At 40.7% G+C, this 15,322-nt stretch overlaps 1 protein-coding gene across 4 annotated transcripts in view; it reads left to right on the forward strand.

Annotated features, from left to right (window-relative positions):
- LOC126483699 (focadhesin) overlaps window positions 1-15,322 on the forward strand; it is a 288,818-nt gene that overhangs the window by 38,022 nt on the left and 235,474 nt on the right. For all 4 annotated transcript variants that reach the window (XM_050106786.1, XM_050106787.1, XM_050106788.1 and 1 more), the window contains exons 3-7: window positions 8,884-8,949; window positions 9,024-9,178; window positions 11,740-11,943; window positions 12,017-12,194; window positions 14,834-15,110. In XM_050106786.1, coding sequence (XP_049962743.1) covers window positions 8,884-8,949; window positions 9,024-9,178; window positions 11,740-11,943; window positions 12,017-12,194; window positions 14,834-15,110 — 880 coding nt within the window. The remainder of the gene's footprint in view (window positions 1-8,883; window positions 8,950-9,023; window positions 9,179-11,739; window positions 11,944-12,016; window positions 12,195-14,833; window positions 15,111-15,322) is intronic.

Raw genomic sequence — 15,322 nt, forward strand, 5'->3', positions numbered from 1 at the left:
GAGAAATCGAATTGTTGAAACTTTTGATTCAGTACACAGAGACTTGTTGATTCGTGCATCAAATAAAATGGACTACCATTTCCATGTTTCTCAAGCAACAAATGGTGCTCCTGCTGAGTGTATAGTGTAGTGTTTGTGCAGACATAAAACAGTGGACCTTCCTATGTCCAGTGAGATGAGCAACGTGTTTCTATCTTTCACAGTTTGTGATAAACAATTGAAATCTGTTCTTTCTGTTTGAATCACCCTGTGTATTGTAAAATAAAACTGTATAAAATCCAGGATGGAATAACAACGTTGTGAAATGGGTAGATTGCTACTCATGACATGGAGGAGGCATTGAGCCATGGATAGGTACTCGCCAGCCAGTCCTACAAATTGTTTCTGCATCTCATGGAATCCTCCAAAATGGCCTGACATCAAATTACTCATTTACAGCTGCAAACTGTCCTTCCATAATCACCTCTATAAGTTTAAATTCTGTTAGTCCATAGCCCTTACCAACATAGTCCTGCAAAACCATATAAATAGGCCCAAAATTTGCTGCATTACTTCTTCACCATTATCCTAGGTTGCAATAAAAAAAGTTCCTGCATCCCATCTCCCTGGTAGAAACCCTTGGCCTCCAGCATCCAGAGTGTTATGCACAATACCACCTCAAAAAACTGTCCAATCTCACCACCTCATACTCCCACCTTGGACTATCACTATCCACCACCACCACCACTACAAGAGCCTCCAACAAACATTCTCTCACATCCACCAAATCATGCTTTCCAGACATACTACATCTACCACATCCTCGGAGACACCCTCCTGACACACTTAAGAACCCTGAGTGTAACAGACCCACAACTCAGTCATGAACTTGTTGTCCAAAAGCCTACATCCCACAGAAGTATCAATCCTTTCAAAGGCCTTACTTCTGCTCCACACCCAAATTCTTCATACTGAACTTGCTGAAGTAATTTTCTCCTTCTTGTCTCGGTCCCTACAGCGGAGACATAGTTTCGCTACTAACCCTGCCAATCGAACTCAATATAAAAATGATACTGGATGCTGCCATACTCAGTTTCCTCCACTACCCAACTATGGGCCACCCCCAGTGCCCACAAATCATCCCCTGTTAATTTTTCAGAATTTCCTAACCTTGAACCTTGCATCACCATCATTCTCTATATCGCTTAGAATGGAAACAACCTCAAATCTGCAGAAAGAACCACAGTCCACTACCTAAAAATTGATCCTGTCTTTGTAATCTCCTGCTGAAAAAAGGCTTCACCAATCTGGTTATGAACCGCAGGGATTTCTTGGCAAACGGACTTTGCTAGCTATCAGATACATCCACATACAAGCCCTGCCACAGTCAACCCATTCCAGAAATCAATAAAACTCTCCAATCTTTCCCCAAATCCTTTGGTTCATCTCAGAACCTCTCCCCTGAGTCTATCTCACTCCATAACTGCACCACTACCTCTACTCCTATCTTCTAAGTATGTCCTGAAGTACATAAACTTAACCATCCAGGATGCCCCATTGTGGCTGCTTACAATACTTCTACATAAAGAATATTTGTCCATGTGCAACAACACCTTCAAACTGTTAACCTTCTTTCTAGATAAAACATACTAACCATTGCCTCTACCGACTCTCCTCTGTCCTTTAGCACCTGGCACCCTGCTTGACTCTGTCGTCGCCAGTACCTCTACACTAACATTGTCAGTGTCTTTGGCTTGCTGCTATTGAACACTATCTTTCCCAATGCCAGGCTAGCTCCAAACCTTCAGCTTCCTTCCTGGTCACCATGACCAACTATATTGTCATCCACAATTACTTCTCCTTTGGCTGTGTCTTGTGCAAACAAGTCCATGGACAGCAGTGGCCACCCACATGCCACCATCCTATGCTAACCTGGGCTGTCTAGAGAAATACTTCCTAACCACATAGAATTCCAGATCTCACACATTCATTGATGACATCTTCATGATCTAAATTGAGGATGAAGATACCCTGTCCATAGTTCTCTGGAATCACAATATCTTGTCCCCCATTTGCTTCAGCTGGCCCTCCTCAGCTCAACAAGCCACCTTCCTCAATGTTGCCCTCCATCCCAAAGATGGCTACATCAGTACTTCTGTTCTTCTCAAACCAACCAACCACCAGCAGTACCATTATTTTGACAGATGCCACTCATTTTACACCAAGACGTTCCATCCATACAGCCTTGCCACCCATGGTGATTGCATCTGTAGTCCCTCTTCAAATATGCCAAAGATCTCACTGCAGCCTTCACAGACTGAAATTACCTTACCAATCTTGATCAGAAACAGGTGTTCTGTGCCTTGTCCCCCAGTAACCTACCCTCCCCCACATACCCACTGTCTGGCCAGAAAACAGTACGGCCATGTGACTTGGTATAACCTAGAACTGGAGCAACTGCACCACATTCTCCACCAGTGTTTCAACTGCCTTTTTTCATGCCTTGAAATGAGAAATATCTTCCCCAGTACTCCACCCATCCCTACTATAGTCGTATTCCACTATTCACCCTACATACATAATACTCTTGTCTGTTCCTACTCCACTCCTCCCCCTGACTCCTTGCATTGTATCACTGCAATAGACCTAGATCCAAGACCTGTCCCATACATCTTCCCACTACCACCTACTCCAGTCCTGTTACAGGAATGTCTTACTCCATCAAAAGCAGGGCCACCTTTAGAAGCAGCCATGTGGTTTACCACAACCCTGTATTCTACAGCACAATGCCTATTAAGCTTTCTGTCTGCTTGAATGGGCAGTGCCAAACTGTGGCCAGGAGAAAAACTGGACCACCCAGTTACTATCGCATTCACTCGAATCTAAGCCGCACTTTTTTTCTGGTTTTTGTAATTCAAAAACCCGCCTGCGGCTTAGAATCGAGTGCAAAGTAAGCGGAAGTTCTGAAAAATGTTGGCAGGTGCCGCCACAACTAACTTCTGCCGTCGAATTATGCAGCACTACACAGGCATGCTTTGCAGGTGCAAAGAGAAATACTGGCGACAAAACCTCTGCGTCAGTAAAAAAAAAAAAAAAAAAAAAAAGGGTGGAAGACAAGCTTTGTTTCTTTGCCTCGAGTTTCGGCCACTGCATTTTCATACATTATCCAACGAAGTAAATACAAATTCTGTATTGTTCATCTTCGAATGTAGCAGCATTTCAACGTACTACAAAAATCCGACTGGCAAGACTGTTTGGGATGTTTGTCAATATGGCCAACTTTATGTTCTGAATTTTTTCCTACCTGTGACAAGAGATCGTTGCTAATAAGAACTTTTATGAATTGTGAATCACATGCAGTGTTCTCTTCACCGTAAGAATAATATGAATATAAACATTTTGCCATGTATTCTTTCATGTTCGCTGCTATCTCATTTAAATCCCATCTACCTAATAAACAGCGAAACTAGAGTGAGACAACAGCAAACGCGGAATAATATGCATAACATGTCATGTTTAAGTTCGTATTATTCTTACGCCTAACAGAGATACAGTCAGAAATGAAGCACGGCAATTGACAAGATTTTTAAATCTAAGATGACTAATTTCTGTGCACAATGTAAATGTACTACAGAGGCGTCTGCAAAGATTTTATATCATACGCAGTCTATTATTTGGTTCTTGTTGATCATTATCAAAGAAAGCAGCAGTGTAAGTAACAACAAATAGCAGTTTCTTGCCATTGTTTTGCTAATGAGACAATTCCTCTCTTTTTTTTTATTGTAAGCTGCGGTAGCGCACACAAAAGCAAGTCATGCCGCAAGCGGGGATAGGCCGTAAACGCTCATTATCAGAATGCGACAAACAATGCATGACACAGTACAGTAATGCATTTTCAGCTTAGAGTGACATAAACACCTATAACAAAGAGAATGGAACTTTCAGATCAAAGAAAACTAAGCAATCAATTTAAACCAGACGAAGCACGTGAAAAAGGAATGGTACCTGTATAAATACGGACGGAGCACCTGACACATAGCAATGGCTACATGGTAAAGCTTAACTGCTAAGCTTAAGGCTTGAACCAAACTACTGTAGCTGTATCGTCATTCATTTGACCTAAATTGTGTCTCATATTACAGTGGACCAACTTTGTCTCGATTTGGAGGTGCGGCCTAAAACTTTTCTCTCCTCTTGAATTTTGAGTCTCAAATGTCAGATGCAGCTTGGATTCGGGAAAAAATTTGTTTTCCTTGATTTTGAGTCTCATTTTTCAGGTGTGCCTTAGATTCAAGTGCGGCTTACATTCGAGTAAATACGCTAAGCATGCATCCCAAAATGATATGCGTCACATTCCCATAACCTCCCTGTCTCCTTGACTTGCTTCTACTTCAGTATGATACGGGCCTTCTACCCCACCAACACAGCTGCATAGTCATTTCCTCTTCTCTACACCCCCCCCCTTCCCCCCTCCCCCTCCTGCCCCACCTCAAGCACAACCTCCCTGTTGTACATTTAACAGCCCTATCCTGTCCTCGTGTCCCTGCACACTCCAACAGTTAGCACTAGTATCTTTTCCCATCCATTCCTGACACCACTATGCTTCCCCCTCCCACCACATGGCTGTTCCGTGCCCCCACTACCCCACTCTAGATTGCTGCTCACCGCATACACAGTTTCGGTCAGGTGGTAGTACCTGGAGACAGTAGTGGCTATGTGTGTGCAAATTGTGTGTGTGTTCTGTGGCAATAGTCATTTGTGGATTAACGCTGGTAACAACTGTGAAAGGTGGTGAATGTGAGAGAGAGAAGAGGTGACCACACTATTAATACAAATACACTACAGTATTACATGAAGGGATGGGGGAGGGGAGAGGAGAAGAGGGGAGAGATAATGGTGAGAGAAAAGAGTGTGGCAAGGAAGCAGAAGGGGAATTATTGATGTTAGAGACTAGTGACTAGTGGCACTGGAATGGAGGATGCACTAAGGCAACAGTTTCCACCTGTATGATTCAGAGTAGGTGACACTGGGAAAGGATCGTGGTATTGAAAGGTAGTGTCCATTCCAACTCCCAATCTCACACCCCAATTGTCATTCCCAGTTGTGAAAGCTGTTCCGTGTAATTGTGTGCCAACACCTGCTGTGGTTGGGGAGACATAGATTTCCAATTGAGTCAGCATTATGGCTGTGTGTGAAAGCGGCTGTATTATCTACCAGCTGTGCTGAAACTATTGTGTAGCATTCTACATAGTTATGACAACCAACCACAGTTTACCTGTATGTAAGGTCACCATGAAACTAACCAGAAACTCAGTCACCCTCTTGCTGAACATGTTCACATTACAACACTGATGGCTAAAATAGCTTCCTCAATACTCATGTCTTTTGTAGCAGCATCCCTTCCCCTCCCACTCCTATCCCTATTCTCAGACACCAGTCGTCCCTCCAATTATGCAGCCTCCATACTGCAGCTGAAAGATAAATAAAAGCTGATCTTTATGTTTGTCCATGCACTGCCTCCACACTCCTGTAAGCTGTAATTGAAACAGTTTTGTTCCACAAACATCAAAAAAAGTTTCGCATCACCTCGGTTCCGAGGATTCTGGAACCTGTACAGAAAATTGGAATAGATATCAACATAAACAATATTTCCGCCTGTTTTTATTGCTCATGAAAACCACACATTGAATGTTGTACCACCATACAGTGAGACCTTCAGAGGTGGTGGTCCAGACTGCTGTACACACCGGTACCTCTAACACCCAGTGATGCATGCCTGTATTCGTTGTGGAATACTATTCACAAGCTCATCAAGGCACTGTTGGTCCAGATTGTCCCACTCCTCAACGGCGATTCGGCGTAGATCCCTCAGAGTGGTTGGTGGGTCAGGTCGTCCATAAACAGCCCTTTTCAATCTATCCCAGGCATGATCAACAGGATTTATGCCTGGAGAACATGCTGACTACTCTAGCTGAGCGATGTCCTTACCTTGAAGGAAGTCATTCACAAGATGTGCACGATGGGCGCACAAATTGTTGTCCATCAAGATGACTGCCTCGCCAATATGCTGCCGATATGGTTGCACTATCAGTCGGATGATGGCATTCACACATCGTACAGCCGTTACGGCACCTTCCATGACCACCAGCGGCGTACGTCAGCCCCACATAATGCCACCTCAAAAAGGCAAGGAACCTCCACCTTGCTGCACTTGCTGGACAGTGAGTCTAAGGTGTTCAGCCTGACCGGGCTGCCTCCAAACATGCCTCCGACGATTGTCTGGTTGAAGGCGTATGTGACACTCATCAGTGAAGAGAAAGTGATGCCAATCCTGAGAGATCCATTTGCCATGTCGTTGGGCCCATCTGTACTATGCTGTATGATGTCATGGTTGCAAACATGGACCTCGCCATGGACGTCGGGTGTGAAGCATCATGCAGTCTATTGCACACAGTTTAAGTCGTAATGCGATGTCCTGTGACTGCATGAAAAGCATTACTCAACATGGTGGTGCCACTGCCAGGGTTTCTCCAAGCCATAATCCATTGGTAGCGTCCATTCACTGCAGTAGTAGCCCTTGGGTGGCCTGAGTGAGGTATGTCATCGACAGTTCTTGTCTCTCTGTATCTCTTCCATGTCCAAACAACATCACGTTGGTTCACACTGAGACATCTGGACACTTCCCTTGTTGAGAGCCCTTCCTGGCACAAAGTAATGACGAGGATGTGATCGAACCGCCGTGCCGGCCGCTGTAACTGAGTGGTTCTAGGCACTTCAGTTCGGAACCGCGCCACTGCTATGGCCGCAGGTTTGAATCCTGCCTTGGGCATGGATGTGTGATGTCCTTAGGTTAGTTAGGTTTAAGTCTAGGGGACTGATGACCTCAGATATTAAGTCCCATAGTGCTTACAGCCATTTGAACCATTCGAACTGCGGAATTGAACATCTAGGCATGGTTGAACTACAGACAACATGAGCTGTGTACCTCCGTCCTGGTGGAATGACTGGAACTGATTGGCTGTCGGACTCCCTCCATCTAATAGGTGCTGCCCGTGCATGGTTGTTTACATGTTTGGGCAGGTTTAGTGACATATCTGAACAGTCAAGGGGACTGTGTCTGTGATACAATATCCGCAGTCTACGTCTATCTTCAGGAGTTCTGGGAACCATGGTGATGCAAAACCACTTTTGATGCGAGTATAATAGCATTTTGAGCAAATACGCAGGGAGAAAGAACTTTCCGTACTATACTTACCAAAGACTTCATCGTCATGATCTGACAAATGAGTTGCTGTTTAACTGGTTTATATTTTTATTGGCATAATCACAAAATATATAATCACTGGAAAACTTATTAGATTGATCAACAACATTTCAAACCATCCAGTTGATGCAAATGACGTAAATATTCTTTCTTCGGTGAAATAAATAACTTTAAGAAATGAAAGAATTACACAGGGGTGGAAATTTCTTAGGTTGTCTTCAGGGGATTATCAACTTGTGGATTTTTTATAGTCAAAGGCAATGTAATTCTTGAGAGCCATTCTGTTAAGTGATTTTGTGGGAAAAGCTCTAACAATATATTATATCAGTACTTTTCTTGGCGGGTTACGTATAAGACTTTAGAGAGAGAAGTTACAACTTATTAAAAGAGGAAATACATCACATTATTTGGTTTGGAACTTTTCTCTATTTTCTTGGTCACTGATAAACAAAATCCATATTTTCCCTCCAGACTGCATCAGAGTCCAAAAGGAGAAACTAGCCAGCCACTCATATCTGTAATATCCAGAAGAGTTGTAGAATCTATGTATGTTCTTACTATACCAATCCAAGTGAGGTGATGAATTGAAGCCAGCACAGTCAGTACAAAAGTGTGGCCAAAGGTCATCTTATATTTTGTTCAACATGAGAAGACATGACACTGCAGAAAACATTGTTGTGGTATAAAATGGACAGTGGTCATTGACAGCTGGAACTATTATTGTGTTTATGTCCAGTGATTACAGGACGTGTTCCTGTAGCTCACCTGAAGATGGCTGAATGGTTGTCAGTCAAAATATCCTCGCAAGAAGTCAATGTAACCCGGCTGCAGTCCCAAAATTTCATAGAATTAACATTCTTATTTATGCAGCATGTAGGCTTTTTCTTTGTTCTGGAGTAGAAAACTGTAACTAACTTTTTGCTTTCAGATATTTGGTCTCTCTATGGGAGAATACTCATAGGGAATATATAAAGTTCTCATGCAACAGTTGCAGTGTATCATTAAAACAAAGGAAACAATAAAATGAATATTAAGAAGACACAAAAGCATAAAAACCATTACACTAACATGAATCTGCACTTGCATAGTTCAGCATATTTAGGATTGTAGAACTCTGCTGTCGTCACAGTTGATCATTCACATCACCAGCTCACTCACAGTGTGGCTGGCAGCTAATTAACCTACTGGAATGTGACACTGTTTCAGTGTTGCTTTCCTGCATTTTTGGTGACCATTTGCAGCACTAAGCTCAAAGTGGGAATGGTGCTTCCTCTGCCTCAGATGGAACTGGCTTCAAGCCTTAGACACCTCTTGATTATACTGCATTACTGCTACAGGTCCTTATATACCCATTCTTGGAAGACTGATCAACATTTTGAATGCGTTTGTAATAACCCCTTCATCCTGTCCCACCTCCCCAGCCCAGTAGCTTCTAAGCAAACACACTTATGTTGTTTTCACTGTTGAACACACCTTCTTTCTTTATTCACCAGTAATTCAGTCAGTCCTTTAACTATTCAAAAATTGATATAGTAAGTTGAAACAATGTTCTTCGAAGTGTTTGCTTTGTTCACGTGGTTTTTAACTGTAATGCTGGAATCTAGATAGTTTATATTACTGTCTTATTATTATTGTTGTAGGCAATTGCAAAATTGGTGGATACTGCCAGAGACAGGAATGAATCAAACCCAGCTCAAATACACCAGGTATGAATTATTCAAAATAGTACATATTCAGAGATGTATGGTTGATTATCTACAATGTCTTAATATATTTTCAGCTTCCTGAGTTGAAATTGCTGTGGCAGAAGTGTGAAGATGGTGATCCAGTCATCAGCATTACTGCGTGTCAGGGAATTATCACCCTGGTGGAATTTGGAGTGCTTTCAGTTGGACCAACATTGTCACATTTCATTTCTGCTTTGACATCTGCCTCGTAAGTTCTCGCTCTTGTTCAGATAATTTAAATGGTATGTACTAATGTGCGGGTAGTATGTTTAAATATAAAGTGAAACCGCTGTTTTACGTTTTCATGTGATCCTGACTTTAAAAAATGCAAAACTGAGGAAAATTCAGAATCGAGGAAAACCTTCCAAAATATGAGCAAAAACACATGTAATTGGCATACATAATTAAAAATTGCAATCCTCTCCAATACTTTGTATAAAATCTGTCTTTGTGAAGGAAATTAAATGTGCAATACAGTGTTGATACATTAATTCGTGGTAATGAATTTCCTCAGATCTTAAAAAATCACAGATGTGTAACAGCAAGTAAAAGCTCATAAAAAATTGAAATTGATTTCTGGGTATAAGGTAATCAAGCTGTTTTCCAACATGCTGCGACTACAATTTATACATTCAAAACATGCATTTTTGAGAGATCGTCCTTTGGGCTTACCCAGAAAAATAAAAAATTGATGAACGTGTTGAATTAAACTAAAAATATCACAGCAGCTAAGTGGTTAAACCATAAGCATAAATGGATACATGTGCTTGATGACATACTTTGTTTAAAGCTTTTCTTGTGAGCTGCACTTCACATTCTCACCACCATTAAAGTGTTATTTTAGGCTTGATGAGAGAAGAAGAGATGTGCAAAAATGAGTTTACTTCCCCTGTTGATGTTACAAGCCTATTAGAAGTGAGCTCAGTGAATTTCTGTACATTATGTAAAATGTAAATTTGAAAGAAAGTTTAGGTACTACAGCTTTGCTTCATGCCCTCTATCACTGCTGCTGATCTTTATGATCTACAGTGTGTGGTGTGTGCAGTGCAAAGTATATACATGAGTAGTGTATGTAGTTGTTGCAACTGTATCATGTCAGTTTTGAACACACAAATCTTTAAAATGTGCTATGGCAACACCCTTGTTCTATTTCCATGTGACATCTTTGTCAAAGCACATCGTCTGCATGAAAAGTATATTTTCAGCATGGCTGTATTGGTTATTGGGTGACTTAAGAAATCGCCAGCCGATAAGAGTTCAGTAGCTGGAAATGGGCGATGTTTCCTTGATTATGACCAAGTATATTCTTCGAGACCCAGTGATTGAATTTAAAAGGTTGACAATTGATATTGTTGCTGAATGCAGTACATCAGAAATACATACAAAAAATGAGACTTGAGTTATAAATGGCACAAGAAAAGGTGATGGCTGGGTCCATTCGTCACGCACTGGCTCGATCCAGAGCACTTCAAGTTGACTGTCTTGTTTTTCCATTACCACTGCAACCTAGCCGTAGTTGTATCGTGATTGTGGTGCAGTGAAGCTAAATGTTGCAAGTTGTGTTGGCAACATCGATCGTGGATTACATCAGCATTTCCTCCTCACATCTCCTCTCTTCACAATGGCCTAAAATATTCCCTTAATTCCACCACCCGTGGTGTTAGCCATCTGCCTTTTATGCCATTTATAACTCATTCAGCCACATCAAATGTAAATAGGAAGAAAACAGGACAAAGTCAACTGAGAGGTTGAGTAAGCATCTAGAATTAAGGTAAACCTTACTAGGAAGAAATGTAAAATCAGGAAAAAACTTAAAATTGGAGAACACAAAATTGAAGTTCCAGTGTATTTGCAAAAGCATGTGGTTAGTATTAGTTATAAGCCCAGTGTTCGAAAAACAAGTGCTCTAGCAATTGGGCACATACTTTTCAAATACAGCTTAAATCAATGGTGAACTAGTACAGCTAAGGAGTAACATTGAAAGTTGTACTTGAGGTTTTAGTTTGTTGGTCAGTGGTGTTCTGTGCCTTCCATCCTTAATAATCTATCTAGAGTTAGCAGTTATCAAAGAAGATACTCCAGTTTAGATCTCCTTTAGTATTACCATCATCTACACAGTTTGCTAATGAAATCTCATACTCTGCACTGAAGCCCGTGTCTGATCCTAACCAATCTGAATGCATATCTTTTTTTATGCTGACAGTTCTTTGTCCACTGAGCTACCTAGTGTACACAGTTTGTCCTAACTTTTCTTTTTCACTGCCTTCTTCTCAACTATTTCTAATTTCGAGTGGGCCTTTTCTGTAAAACTCTGATGTGATACTATGTTTATGTGTCATCATACATATTTTCTTATAAAAAGTGGGTGGAACTGATTTCTCATGTTTATTTCCATTCATTAGGTGTATATGTATATGAGAGAGCAGTTTATATTGTCATATCAAAATTTTGTATTTGTATGGCTTTCAGTTTATTAGTAGTGTTCCTAATGCAACTAGACACCATTATCAGGTTGTAAGTAAATGTGTGTAGCATTATGAACAATTTTATAAAACTTGCAATGGTCCAAGATAAGTATACTTATAACACCAAAGCAGCAGCAAATTATTCTTATCTCTTTATTATGTTTAGAGTAGACTCTCATGGCTGGTATCAGACTTAAGAAAATAGGAAAATTGCTGCTGTGATTATAATTGTATGATGGATACATAGTTTCTTTAATTTTGAAGAGAAATGGCCTATCTGATTTTCATAATTTGTCTTTTTTAGGAATTACATTGGAATAATTAATGCTATTGGCAGTTTGCTGATACTGGACATGAAAACTCAGATTTCTGAAAAACGTCATTACCAGTGTCCATTTGCGTTGCAAGTGCCTCAACATCCTTTATTGATTCTTCTGAGGCACAAAAATGATGTGTGGCCTGACATACTGAGTCAGATACAGTTCCTGTGTAAAAACAATGAAGAAATGTAAGTTTATGAACTAAAGACAAACAAAAATGTTATTTTAAATAGTTCTTCAGATATTCGTATTCTCTTTCAGAGTTTCAAAGAACAGTATTGAATTGCTTCGTCCACTGCTCTTATATGTGTTGTGTGATCCAGCTCATCCACAAAATTTGCCTTCTGTTTGTCGCCGGGAAGTGTGGGAGCTACTTGTATTAAACTTTCATCACAAAGAGGTGAAATCATTTTTGATGGAAACTTTATTGTGGTTACAGGTTAGTTTCCTGGAATTTCACAGGTAAAACATGAACTGCTTTTCTGTATAATTAAATGTTTTACTATTATTTCAAATACATACATGAGCACTTGAATTATAGACATTTAGCTAAAAATGCTTTGCATCCCCTTTTGCTCTAATGAAGAAAGTGGCATATGAACTCGAGAAGATATTGAAAGAATTGTGAAGTTATTCTGATCCATGACCTTTCAGCCATTGTCCATAACTTATGGAGGTTGGTTGGAGCTAGATCCAAGACACTCACTCCTACCTCAGTGTTTTTCCAGGTGTACATGATAGTACTAAGGAAGCTGTGGTCACACAAGCACCCTAATGGCTGTGGAATGTTCTTCAGATCATTCTGACACAAGTGACTGACTGACGGGGTGGACTGTGGCTTGCTGAAGGTAGAGGCTGCTGCTTGCTGTAAGCAGACAGGTACACATGATTGGACACTAAATTCCTGTGTTGTTTGTCACTAAGAAATAATGGCAGACATATTAGGGGCCAAATTTCATCCTGTGTAAATATATATTGAAAAAGAATACCTCTACCACAAGCCTGAAGGGTGCCCTCTTGGCAAGTGGGATGCATCTAGGTATTCATACACTTCTATGAATATGTGGCCAAGAATAACATACCTTATCCAACCATTGACCTTTTTCCACGCTTCAGGCATCCACTGGCAATATTCTTGTGTCCATCCTAATCTGTGTGCCCAATGACATGGGATGAGCTGAGGTACTTATCTGGGGCCATGGCTTCTTTATCCTAAGGTGAGAGGATGATGCGGAGTGTGTGGCTGTTTCGTAATTTTCACTGTCTGGCATAGAACTGGTAAATGATTTGCTTCAGTGTAGCATGTCTGTCTACTGTTACAATCCATTACAGTCAACAGTGCTCCCTTGAACATTGCATTATTGCTCATGGCAGTTGCCTCTGGGGTCATAGTTCTCCCTGATTCGAGGCAGTTACTGTACATTCTTTCATGATGTCACTGAAAAAGCCCAGTGCCTGACATTGTGTGTCTTGCCCATACTGTGCTAAAGTATTTCAACAAGAGCCTGTAACAGGTGTGATGACATCCCAGTCATGTGATACAGTAAATTATTTACAGTGGGAACAGGGATACTCTCTCTCTCTCTCTCTCTCTCTCTCTCTCTCTCTCTCTCTCTCTCTCTCTCTCTCCAATACAGCATCTATCTCTGATTCACTTGCTCATAAGCATGTATTCACTGCCAACCAATATAATTTTACAGGTTGATCCATGGGTGTGGAACCACCATTCTAAAACAAAAACAGGTGGGTGAATGGAAAGTTAAAGGAAAGTAATATAAGATGGGAAAGGGGAAGGGGCAGCAAACCTGAGAGATTATCTTACCAATATGGCTACTGTTTTGGAAGCAGCCAAATTGGATGACACATCAGACACATATAGAATTACACACAGAAAACAGTGGTGTCTTTGTTTGAGCATAATTTTATCCCTTCTTGAGTTATACTACATTTTGTATGGAACAAGGCAAATACTGGTGATAACATACAAAGGCTATGGGTTGTGCCTGACATACTGTTCAGCATGTTGTAAGATCATTGTTATCACCACTTCACCTATTTCTTGTGGACTTTAACCAACACACATACCAGAATACGAGTACAAGCATCAAAGTCCAGTCCCCGATGTTGCGAGGTTTCCGATCATTACATATACAATTGCCTCCACATGTCCCCACAGAGAGAAATCTTATGGATTTTAGTTCAGGTAATGTAGTGGTCACTCATTCGACTTCTACAACATATCCCCGTTGGGAAACGAGATATACAGGGATGTCCAAACAGCTTGCTCTTGAAGAGGTGAGGCACCATCATGCTGAAAGAAAGTTATAAATGTTCCATCTCCCTCCATTTGATGGATCCAGCCAGGGAGGGCTGTCATATGGCCTGTATCTTTGATTCTCTTTATTAGCTTCACTTGTGGACAGTACATCATACGGGTATGATTGTTTTTGTCCGGCTTACGTATCACCCTTGTACAATCTGAACCCGATAACCTGTATTGTACCTGGTGAGATATTGTAACATTGTCATTTTGTAAGGGTGCCATTTACTTATGACCGATATTCTCATTATCGGTGTACAATTGACCCCAGTCCTGTGAGACTAAATTAGATTCCTGCACTCTGGACTGTTACCAAACACTGTCAGAACAATGGTTCCTCCTTTATCCTGATATGAGGGCAATATCACTGTGTTTGGTTTGTGTTAATGGTATCAGCTTTCCTGTTAAGGAGAGACATCAGTCATCTTGAAAATGAATAAATCTATACACAAATGAAAGGCACCATTGTTTTTCTTCTGAAATTATGTACGCATTTGATATGCCACAAGACCTGTTTTCCACATGAAAATTTTGAGTTGTATCCAAGGTAATGTCTTTAATAATGGCTACCATGTTGGCAATGTTGCATCACAGGTTTTTTGAATTTAAATCTATGTTTATCCACTTTTTTTTTTTTTGCCAGAAGGTTAATTCCACATCTGTGGACCAACCTGTGCTTTCATTTGTTAGATGCAAAATCAGCTGTACAAACTATTCCTGATAATATTATTATAGAACTAAACACTTACATCTGTTAGGTGGAAAATGAACAGCAGTGTGTGAGCACAAGCCAACTGCTCCTGGCATTCTTCATGGCTTCACAGCAAAGTGGTGACCTGCTTCTCTGTGCAGCACTTGCTCCGAGCATAGCTTCTGTGACTGTTGGCTTGATAAAAGGTGGTCATGATCCTCGGAATTGTCTGGCTGCATTGGCCATGTCAACACCACCTGAGGCTGTCTCTACAACACTGACGGTACTGGTTGAAGGTGTTGTAATTTGTCCTGCAGCATATCTTCATGATTATTTGATTACGTGTAAGTACTTTAACATTATTTCTGGACTCGAAGCTGTACATAATGTACAGGTACATGTATTTTTCTGATAAAAAATTAATACATTTATTTTATCTGCTTGTTTACATTAATTAATGAGTTACAGAATTATTGTTTTGGAGAAAATGCAACTTGCAGAGATAACATTTTCAGAAAATGGGAATGTGTTTTGAGAATTATATATTGTGGTAGTT

The sequence above is a fragment of the Schistocerca serialis genome, chromosome 6, assembly GCF_023864345.2.
Source record: "Schistocerca serialis cubense isolate TAMUIC-IGC-003099 chromosome 6, iqSchSeri2.2, whole genome shotgun sequence".
NCBI lineage: Eukaryota > Metazoa > Arthropoda > Insecta > Orthoptera > Acrididae > Schistocerca > Schistocerca serialis.